Raw genomic sequence first — 11,272 nt, forward strand, 5'->3', positions numbered from 1 at the left:
TAAGGGGAAATGCCCTGGGCCTATAAAGATCACCACAGACAACTCCAAGATACTGGAGACCTAACCTTACCTCCCCCTGGCTAAGGGGGAATTTGAGTTACAATACAGATCTAGACAATTTCACTGACCCGTCCAACTCTTCCCAACTCCTAAGCATCAGGAGGAAGGCCAAAGCCTGAAGGATGCTTGCTGGTCCTGCTGGGGTCAGGCCCAAAACTGATTTCACCCATTTGATTGGTCTGGTACTTATCTGCAACACTCTGTTCTCTTCAGGAAGGAAAATCCTCCTTCTCCCATGCCTGGAATGGGTAGAAACTCACTCCACAGCAAGGATACCTAATGGTGATGCAGCCACAGGAAGCAGGTGCTATTATGTCCTTCTCTGGCTTAGTGACAGCCAGTCCCAACTTCCACGTTCTTAAACAGGCCTCTAGGCTGGACTCAAGAGCATGCACGACAGGAAATACTCACTGGAGAAGTTGAGGGAGAGGGACCTACCCTGGCTCAGGCAAGGTTGACCATGGAGTGTTGAAGCTAGCCTGCCAGGATTTTGAAGACTGGATCTTGGAACAACATAATGCTGAATTTCAAATGAGCTTTCTGACGTGGATGGGTGAAGGACAGACCCCAAAGCCAATCTGGCATGCCCACAGAAGCCTGAGTGTGGAGAGGCTCAGGTGCAGAACCTGGCCCCTCTGCCTAGCTGGAAGTCTTCCAGTGATCTCTCTGCTTTTTACAGGTGGGTAGGGCCTAGAGACCAGCAAGGAGCCGTCTTCTCCCCTGCCCACTCTACTACCCAGCTGCCCCTCTCTGGATTTCCATTTGGCAAGAAGCTGGGGGCCACACATCCTGCAGTGAAGTGGTGGTGTTACAGAATGGAAAAAGCAGAGCTCCCACATACATCTACTCTAATGCCTTTGAAGGGTGATGATGAAGACTCCAGGGCCCAGAGTAGGTGGGGCCTATCTCCTTCCACAAAGCAGACCCAGAGAATTTGATATGCAAGGGCCCAGACCTGGTTCATCTAATGCCACACTATGTCCTGTCTACACAGTAAGAATGTCAGAACTTGGGGGACAAAGGGGCTTGTCTTACTTCATGCTCCATATGCTGAATTTCTGAAAGCCATTCAGAACAGAGCAAACCCTTCAAGGAAGCATCCTCAGATATCTGGGAGAATAGCTCAAATTTGGAACAATCTGGGTGGCTAAAAGAATGAGGAGGTATGGAGCCTACTTAATTCAGTGCCTTTCATGAAAAATCAAGCCCAGAGACTCTATTATGCCTTCTAAAATGCCAACTTACTGGATCTATACAGCAGGTAGGGCCTCACATCAGAAAGCCAGAGTACCAGGCGTCTGGGTCTTTCAAGAGAGGAGTGCCTGGTGCTGCCCTTAGACATTCTTCAATACTGGGCACTGTGACCTCAAAGTGTGTTCAAGTTAGGCCTTTGTTGCAAATTCTCATGCTTTCTGTGCTAACAGCTGGATATGTCTCTGGGTCCCCAGAACACATCACAGGTCCTAGACCAAAGCAGTTCTTAAAAATCTCATCAGCTGAGAGAACTGAGCTTCCTGAGTCTTCCTAAAGTCTCCTTCTGTGTGGGACAGAGAGATAGCCCTTCTCTTCTTCAAGCTTGCTACTCAAGAGACCTATCACGTGGCAACAGAAAGGACAAAGCATTCAAGAGTTCAAATCATGGCTGTTTCACTTATGTGTGCTCTTTGTCAAGTCTCTTAACCCTCTAAGCATGTTTTTTCATCTATAAATTTTGACAATCAATGCCCAGTACTTTCATACCAAAAAAGCACATGGTGCACATGGCCCTGTTGCATATTCAGGGGAGGGGAGAAACACATCAGGGTGGTTGCCAGGAGAATGAGAAGGAATAGCAACTACTCCATCCTATGGGTTTTTTTTTTACCCCAAAATGTGACAAAAGATTATGTTTCAGGCTTTCACTACAGCTTCCAAACTTCTGGGTCCCAGGTTGGTGAAGACAGAGTCAGGTAGTAGTAGGGAAAGCCAAGAGGTGAATGGAACCACTTTTACCCCTATTCCTGGCCACCAACATGTTGATCTGGGGAGAGGCAGTGGCACAAGAAGGACAGAGATGTGTATGCAGTGGTTAGGGCTGCAGCTAGGTCAGGTGGGCATGTCCTTTGTCCTCTCTGACTTGACCACCTTCCTAAAATCATATGGTCTTTCCAGCTGACCTTCTGTCCAATTTGATCACTGGGACATTCAGAATCTTTGGATGATGCCAACAGAATCTTCTTCTTGTGACCTGCCAGGGTACACACTGCCCTGCTCTCCTGGGGCTCAATCCATCTGTAGTGACTCCCCAAGCTTGGCTGGGCTTGTGGATCTCCATCAGAACAAGAGGTTGAGGCAGATTGAATTGGGGCGCCAGTGCTCACCCTGAAAAAATGGTCCTAGACCTGTTTCCTGCAGACCACAGACTCTCAATGCCTCACCTTCACCTAGAGGCTTCCCTTTGACCTTGAAGGACATGGAACTAGGGGCTAAGACTAGGTGTGGAGCATAGATGCTTCAGTAGATGAGCTTGTGAGGTCAGGCTGGTGGGAAAGAGACAGCAGAGAGCCCAGGATTCAAGTGACTCTGTGGCTTACCTAGCAAGTCACTTCACTTTTCTGAACCTTGGCTCTCCTTGTGGATCAAATGGTAGGCGTAATCTCCACTTCTCAGGGTCAAGCCACATGATGTATGTTAAACTGTTCTGTGAACTGTGAGGTACAGATGCCAGTTTTTACTTACTGGTGTATAAAGAACAGAAGTTACAAGGTCATTCCTAGACCTTTCCTGTTTCTCTTCCTTTCTGTTCCACCCAGCCCACCTGGAGGCAGCAGGGGCCAGGAAGTCTGTCAAGATCCCAGCAGTCAGCTCACTTTGGACCCATTTCCTTTCCTTCTAGAGCCTGTTTTCTCATTTGTCAAATGGGTGGATTAAATGACCCTGTTTCTCTCCTCTCAGGGACAGTAAGTCAAAGGTTGTGAAGTGCTTTGAAATCTATGAAGCACCGGACAAATGTAAAGGTTTCCTATTATTATTATCACTATTATTATTTTGGCATTTTCAAACACATATGACATAATCTAGAACAGCCTTCACCCACCTTTACAAGATCAAAGAGGGTGGCAAGAGGTATTTGCCAAAAAAAAAAAAAATGTTAACACTGGCAAACTTTGTTGTTTTAAAATGAAACCTCACCAGTACCCCCAAAAAGACCACTCATAACAGCTGTGTTTTCTTTTACTCGTCCTGTAGTTCCTTGGAAGGTGGGCTCCCCAACTCCCAACTCTAGGCCAAGGATGTGGATGGGCTCTGACCCCCTCGGAACAGCCAGACAGCTTCCAAGGTCTTTCTAGCCCAAAGGTTTCCCGATGTCTTTCTTCCATTCGGGGAACATGGGAGGTAGGGGGAAGGCATGTCCAAGTTTACACGAATTTAAAATGAAGATAGTTATTTAGAAGTCCCACATGTTGTCAGTGATCCCATTTTGTACAGTAAAATGTTCCTGCCCCACCCCAGAGGGGCTGCTGGCCCAGCTAAGTGCTGGGTACAGAAGGGTAGTGCTGGGTAATCCAGGCTCCTGTGAGACTAGCAAGGGCCTTCTTGTCCCAGGGGTCCCTCTTCTCCCAGATGAGCCCATGTCTGCTGGGCCTCATCCTTGTGCTCCTCTCCTGATGCTTCCCCCTTTCTTCCTCTCTTCTCAGGATGAGGGGCTACTGTCCTAAAAGCATGGCCTCTCCTTTTCTGCCAGCCCATCTGCTTCTTTTCCTAGGGGTGGAGCCAGGTACAGGATGAAGTTCCAGATGTCTTCACAGAATTTCCAAATGCTATTTCTTCATTTGCAATTTCTGTTCCTGCCATCTGCCCCCATATGGCCTCTGCCCCATCTTCAAACCCACCACCTCTGCAGTCCAAGGGGGCAAAAAGCAAACAAGAGCCTAGAGGTCATTCCGGAGCTTACCAGGTGTGGGCGCTGATGACTTAATTTTTATAAAAACCAAGCCAATCCATCCCTAGGTACATTTTTGTAGGCAACATGCCATTAGGTAGGAAGGCTGCATTTAATGCTAATTTACTGTGAGATCTAGGGAAGTCTTTTTCTCTTCTCTCAGCCTCAATCTCCTCATGTGTCCAATAGGGAAATGGATGAGATGATTGCTAAGGTCCCTTCAGTTCCATGAGTCTATGAAATGTTTATTGCTATTGCTTTTCCTTCACTATCCTGACCTTCAGAGCTGCCAGCATCCACCTGGAATGTGATTCCTTCACTTTGGCTGTGAGTGGCACAAGGTAGCCAAGAGCTTGGCCTGCCTGTCAGCCTCACAGACAGACACAGACAGGTGACCCCTGGCACTGGGAGAAGGGCAGAAGGGAATGGGAGAGAAATGTCACAAGTCCCCACTCTAATCAGGAGGAAGCCCCTCATCAGAGTGGGTCCACGAGGGCTCAGAGGCCGAGGTCTGAATTATGCAGGGTGCCTGGCCTTGCAAGGCCTCAGAACACCGGGATACCGCCACCCTGCAGCTGCTTGGCAGGTCTGAAGTCAAAATCACCTTGTGAGGAAGTATCAGGTCAGTTAACATCGCTGTGCAAATCAGAAGGTCCAGGCCCAAACATTATGGCCAGAGACCTTTCAAACCAAAGCCATCAGGGCAAGGACCTCTTTCCCCTTCTTCACTCTCCTTGCCCACAGTGCCCTCCCCGCTCATACCCTTCCCCAAATTCTCCCAAAGACTGTTTTCCCAGGTTCTCAGCCTAGGGTATGAAGCTGCGAATGTAGCTCCTATATAATCAGATAGTTTTATTCTTGGTTTGTTGTGATGGTTCTCAGAAGACATTTCACCATGTCATTTGTCGACATGATAATGTCCTGAATTATCTTAAGAAAAACCAGGTAGGAAACAATTTGCCCAGAGATGTGGCCTGTTCAGCAGCTCTGAGTTCCTATCCAGACCTGAGGGCCAAATCTGTTTATGGTTTACCAGGGAAGCCCAGCCTTCAGCTGAACCATTGCAACAAACTCACTGTCTGCTTGCCACTAGACTGGGATCCTGAGGACAGGACACTTGGGGAAGAAAAGTGTAGGGGGGATGTCGCCTGGTCAGGAAGGAGAAGGACATAGAGCTGGAAGCAGCTAAGAGAGGGCAAGGGGGAGAGGCAGGATATTAGAAAAAGCAGCTTTTACAAAACCAAAAATAAAAACCAAAACCATTAAAGATGCATAAAGTGACCCTTGCACTTCCGTTCATCTCTTCTTGCAAATAGAGGTGGTGCTGCTAGGGAGCTGCTCCAGCACCGGTGTAAGACATGAGTAGTTGCATACAATGTGTGACTCCAGATCTGGGGACAAAAGGGAACCATTAGTGACAGTGATATCACACAGTCCACTTTGAGAAGCCCCTGGACCTCATCCCCTCAACTGGGAGTCCTAAACAGGGCTCTCAGTGCCTTCCTACTGAAGATGTTTGTCCCTACTTATAGAATTTGTGTTCTGGTACCAAGAGTCCCTGGAAGAGGCAGGAGAGATGCTGCCATAGAAAAGAGAATTTAGTAACATCCTTGGATACCTACAGTTCCTCCATGTGTCAAAATATGCTGAGTGACATTACAGGCTCTCTAAAATTCTGGGTCTCTACAAGCTGGTCACAGCCTTCTGGTCATGGGAACGAATGCATTTCTTGCTAGGAGTCAACTCATCCAAAGACCTTGGAGCAGGGAAGCAAGTGATAACTCTCTGCCCCTGTGACATCTGTGACATCTGTGCTCCGTACGCAAGTCAGGGGCTCTGAGGTTTCCCCCTCCCATCCCGCTTTGGCCCCACTCACTTGGATAGGATGTAGGCTTTACCAGTGCGGGGGCACGTAGCTGTATGCAGGGGTTCCTTGGGCCCTGTAAGTTGGCATGGAGACAGGGTGTGCCCCAATCGCAGTGTGCTGGGGTGTAGTCAGCAGGGTACCTGAGTATCCAGAGAGAGAAAAGGAAACCTGACAAGGCCGCTCCAGGGTGTAGGAATGAAGAGAATGGTCTTTTGCAAGGCTGCTCCCCTGCTTGATGAAGTACTCTCCCTTCCCCACTTTGCAGGGCTTCGTCCCCTTAGGAGGACTTTTTCAGGTGCTGGAGGACAGAATCAAGCACTGTTCTTTCAAAGTCCCCTTTTCTTTGTATGCTTCACTTACTGCGCATACACTGTGCAATAACAGCTGGTGTCTGTGCTTGTATCTCCCATACTCACGTGCTCCTTAAGGACAGGATGCTGGTCTGACTTATGAGTATCTGGTCCCTACAACCTGGAGGGCATGGCTGGCACAGGACAGGTATCCAGAAGCTTTCGAATGTCAGGGGTGGAATAAAATTCAAATGCCCACTCTTCTCCTGGAAGTCTAAGTGATCACCTCGATGGTTCTTTAAGACTTAGGTCTCTACAAGTTGGTCACATTGTCCTGGTCTTCCCTGGCCCATAAAGGGAATGCCCACGTTTCTCCCCAGTGTTAACTCATCCAAAGACCTTCCTAAAGCTGTGTTCTCCGCCCTCATCCTCAAGCAGGGCTCTAATCTGATTTCTGATGTAAGCTATTAATAGAGAAGGGATCTTAAGGGTCTCCTGATTCTTGCATCCCTTATAATTCATTATGGGACAGGGACAGGGCCTTATGCTTCTGTCTGCTAAATAACACCACTCTCGCATGGTCCCTCATGGCCACCAGTGTCCTAGTGCCATCATCTCTCCAATTGTCCTGACAGCCTCTTCACTGCCTACTTGTTTCCAGCCTTTCCCCTTCTGATCCTGCCAACAGCCTGCAGCCAGAGAGAATGTCAAACACAACCCTTCCCTCCCCCTGTATAAAGCCCCGTGCTAGCTCCCTTATCCTCAGGTGTCAGGACTCACTTTTATCCTTGCCAACTGCACCCGCTGCCTTTCCACTCCCATCCTGTAAGTCATGCCATCTCCATTCTGTGAATGTGCCACCCTCACATTCTTTCTACCTGTTCTGCCCTTCCCTCTTTCACGTCTCTGCTTAGCCTCTGTTCATCCTTTAAGACCTAGTACAGTATGCCCTTTTTGGTAAAAGTGTCTTCATCCCTGCTACAGATTTACAGGGTCCTTCCTCTGGGTCCCCAGCACAGGATTTCTCATGCTATGCTACAGTCAGTTCCGTGAATGTTCTCTGCTCCACTGGAATTCCTGGAGAGGGATGGATGCTGTGGCAGATGCTGCCCTCACCTGCTGACATTGCCATGGTGGTGCCCGCGACCATGCCCATGGCCACACCGTTGGTCCTAGGGGCAGCAACAGGAGCTGGATAGATGGCAGAGGGAATGCTGTTGGGCTGGACGACCGTGGTGTGGTGGATGACATGGGGCTGAGCAGCGTACACTGGTTGTGTGTAGTAGGCTCCCTGGAGGAAAGAGAATGAGGTCACGTGGGCTCTTGGAGAGGAGGCAGGGCTGGGGGTGGGGTCCTTGATTTTCCCAGGCCCCAAGGAATGGAGGGGTGGGTGGTGGTGAAAGAACCACTGGTTCAGGGACAGAACGCTAGGTCCCAGCTGCAGCTCTGCTTTGCCTTATTCCATGCTGGTCCGTTCAACATTGGCCCTTCCCTTGCCCTGCTCTGCCCCTAGGGCTGCTATGATTACCTAATGGGATAAGAGCTCTACTCCTTTATCTCTGGTATTAGCATGTGTGTGTGAGTGTGTGTTAGCCCTTGACTGTTTATGTATTACAGCAATATTCTCTTATAGCTGCCTAAAATGTAAAGGCAGGGAGTACAGTCAATCAGATTCCAAGCACAGAATGGGGAACCCCAGAGCACCAGGCATATATGCTGAAGAGTTATAAGTGTTGTTATTACACTGGTTGCAGTACTGGCAATTTACAAACTGGAAAACATCAATGGATAGCACTTCCCAAGATGCTTCATACTGTCGGTTTCTCCTTAGGCCAAAAGGTGAGGATGGAGGAAATGGCCCGCCCAGATCATCTGGCTGTGTCCTGCCACAACTGCCCACTATACTACTGACCGCTAGGAAGAGTACTTAGATACCCCCAAGACCATGTTAATCCAGAGATTCTCAAATCTTTCTAGTGAACAAGAAGAGTCTCACAGTAACCCCTAAAAGTACTGCCCAAGGGGCAGCTTACTACAAACCAGAAAAACTGATGTCAATTGTATTTGTTTTTTACACTAAAAAAGTATTTTTGCCACTTACATCTTCATGTAGAACTGTCACACCAGGACAATCTGTTACTCTAGCTGAGGGAGTCCAGATGGGGGTACAAGGCACACAGAATAACTTGCCTAGAGTCCACACACACAGTCATTAGTAGCAGAGTTAGACACTGTTCTCTTTCCTACTTGACTTACAAGTTTATCAAGGAAAGGGAGGGGTGGGAGTGGAAAGAGAAGACCAAGACTGTACACAAGTGCCTTATCCTGACCCATCCAATGGCTCTCTGTGTGACCTTGGACAAGCTTTCCCTTCTCTGGGTCTCTGCTTCCCTACTTGTTTAACAAAGGAGTTGAGCTAGATGCCCCATGCCCCTCTGATATTCTGGTCCCTGTTAATCTTAATGACTTTTGCCTTACCCCTCTGGGGACTGAGGTGGAATGAAGGAGTGAGATTAGTGCAGGAATATTGTTCCAACCATACCAGTGACAGCCGGAGAGCCCCATGAACTGTTCTCTCTCTTCCTCACCCTGCCCCATCCATGCTGGAGGCTCCTCTACCTGTGAAGAGGTAAGCCCAGGCCTCCACGTGCACCTACCTGTGCGTACAGGTTCTGCTGGGGGTAGGCACTTCTGATTGGATACATGGCCGTCTGATAGGGGTTGGGTGATGGGGAGTAGGGGGGTGGAGCAGTATTACTCTGGGTTGGTGGGACCTTGTATGGTGTCCCCGCAGTATATCCTGTACCAAGGCAATAAGACAGATCACCAGTTAGTTGGCAGAACAGCACTGCTGGAAGGTAGCAGGTCCTAGTCACAATTCTCCAGACAAAGATGGGCTGAATCCAGGCTGGAAACAGATGAGAAACGAGAGAACAGGGCTTCACCCAGACAGCCCTGGTCCCAGAGGCAGCTCCCTCAGTCCTGGTGCACAGGGCTGCATGCACGGTTCTGTGAATCTTTTGTTTCTCTAGGTTTCAGGGCTCTTATCTATAAAATAAGAGACTAGAACCAGACCCTCTCAGCTCTGACAGCCTGTGGTTCTGAGCTAACTGTGAGAAAGGGAGGTGCACACAGACGGAAGCCCCTTAACCCACTCTTGACTTCTTGCTGCTATCTTCTTGCTTTTTCTGACTCCCCACTCAGCACCTCATGGTATTTTCTGTTGCTGGTCATGTCTTTTTCTGCCTTGTGAAAATTTCCCCAACTCTTGCTATTTTTTTTTTCCTCCTTATATCTTTCTCCTTTTATGGACTTCCCTTGACCATATTTAGCTCCTGCCTACCGAGTCTGAAGGGAAAGGGGCCATATAATACCACTCAGAGATCCTCATCTTCTGGGATACTAAAGTTTACAGAGCTGGCTTTTCCTCTTCTGGGACTTGGAGGAGGGTCACCTCTGCCCTAAAGGCCTGATGTCAGGGATCACACACAATGTTTCATACTGTTGTGGAACTCGGGCCATGTCTGCACCCCAGAAGCATAGACAAAAGCTGGGGGTGAGAGGTCAGGCCCTAAGAAGCTCACAATTGGCCATGCAAACAAACTGTAGTCCTCTGGAAAAAAAAAAAAAAAAAAAAAAGAGTCAGATCTTATGTTCACAGGAAGAATTTGAATCACACATCACTCAGTAGCAAGACTGTCCTTACGAGTCCCCAGACGGAACTGTCCTATGATATCAGATAATCATTAAGTGATTTCCAATTCTCAGATAGGACCAATTATTTTAGAAACTCCTAAAGACCCTAACTCTTCTGAGTTGAAGGGACAGTGCCAGGGACGTTGGCACTGAAGCCCCAGTGCAGAGGAGCTGGGGGAGCTTCTTCCCTGAGGTCCCATCCTTAGTGGGGCTGGCTGACATCAATGAACCTTTCTGGTTCAGCTCTGTTGCCTGCAAGATGTTCACCAAGGACCCCTTCAGCTTCAAGGAGCTGTATTTCAAGAAGGGGATGGGTTGGCAGAATGGAGAGGAACTGTATTGGAAGAGAAGACATCTATGCTTCAGTCTAGCTTTCTCTAATTTGGATGCTAACCACCAAATTATCTGGGCCTGAATTTCTTCTTTTATAAAACAGGAGGCTGAGAATGAAGATCCCTTCTTAACTAAAATTCCATGGCTCTAAAGATCCTGGATCTACCCTAACTCCAAGTAAAAGCTACCAAATGGGCGCAAATCACAGGTCATACCACAGCTTTGGTGTGACATTCCGGGCCCCAGTGACTCAGGAGGATATAACAGCTGCCATTCAGTTGCTGCCAAAGGTGCCCTGTCCTCTCCCACTTGTAGATTCATAGCTTCTTCTGCGAAAAACTGTTTTTGTGTCCAAATTTGTTTGGGAAATGAGACACAATGAGGATGAAGTGGAAATGATACATTAAACAGAGGGCAGGATCAAGGCCAGAGATTTAGCTCAGTGGCACTGCACTTGCCTTGCAAGCACAAGGTCCTGAGCTCGGTCCCCAGTACTGGTCAAAGTTAAAAAAAAAAAAAGAGAGAGAGAGAGGGCAGGATTGACAAGAAGTAGAAATTAGCTGCAAGGTGGAGTGCAAGTCAGTTGAGAGAAAAGTCTAAAGCAGATTCTTCAAGGCTTCTAGACTGCGGAGCTAATTATGAGATGTGGTCACAGAAAGAAAAGCAGGTCTGGGGGAAGAGAAAGTCCCCTAGGAGGAGCTATCTGATGGACGCTTCACCTCGGGGACCCAGTTTACTTCTCTATGAAACAGAGAAGGTTCTCAAGATGGGCATGACCAAGAGTGTGCAGCAGACTATCATTTCTAAGGATCTTAATAGTTGTTTTGGGAGGAGAGGGGAAGGAGGGACATTCCAAGCTTCCCTGAGTTTGTTAATTAGCAATGTAATACAGAGATAAACAGGTTTAGTTTTTACAATTCTATGATCCTGAAGAGCCCTTAAAATGCTATGGTGAATGGTGAATCTCTAAAATGTAGATATATAGATTATATTTCCCAGACTTATTTTTCCACAAAATCTTCTATTCACACTATTAACAATTAAGACAGGCCTGTGGTTTTCTGTGCTTCGGTAAAAAAAAAAAAAAAAAAAAAAAAAAAAAAA

The 11,272-nt window shown here is 47.9% G+C and overlaps 1 protein-coding gene across 2 annotated transcripts in view; it reads right to left on the reverse strand.

The window, feature by feature from the left end:
• Window positions 1–3,064: 3,064 nt before the first annotated feature.
• Window positions 3,065–11,272, reverse strand: part of Fam168a (family with sequence similarity 168 member A) — a 73,168-nt gene continuing 64,960 nt past the window's right edge. For both annotated transcript variants that reach the window (XM_010603255.1, XM_010603254.1), the window contains 4 exons: window positions 8,797–8,939; window positions 7,256–7,430; window positions 5,859–5,989; window positions 3,065–5,373 (listed from right to left, as the gene is read on the reverse strand). In XM_010603255.1, the coding sequence (XP_010601557.1) occupies window positions 5,877–5,989; window positions 7,256–7,430; window positions 8,797–8,939 (431 nt within the window). In that variant the 3' untranslated portion in view covers window positions 3,065–5,373; window positions 5,859–5,876. The remainder of the gene's footprint in view (window positions 5,374–5,858; window positions 5,990–7,255; window positions 7,431–8,796; window positions 8,940–11,272) is intronic.

The sequence above is a fragment of the Fukomys damarensis genome, unplaced genomic scaffold, assembly GCF_012274545.1.
Source record: "Fukomys damarensis isolate Sample0158 unplaced genomic scaffold, DMR_v1.0_HiC HiC_scaffold_16, whole genome shotgun sequence".
NCBI lineage: Eukaryota > Metazoa > Chordata > Mammalia > Rodentia > Bathyergidae > Fukomys > Fukomys damarensis.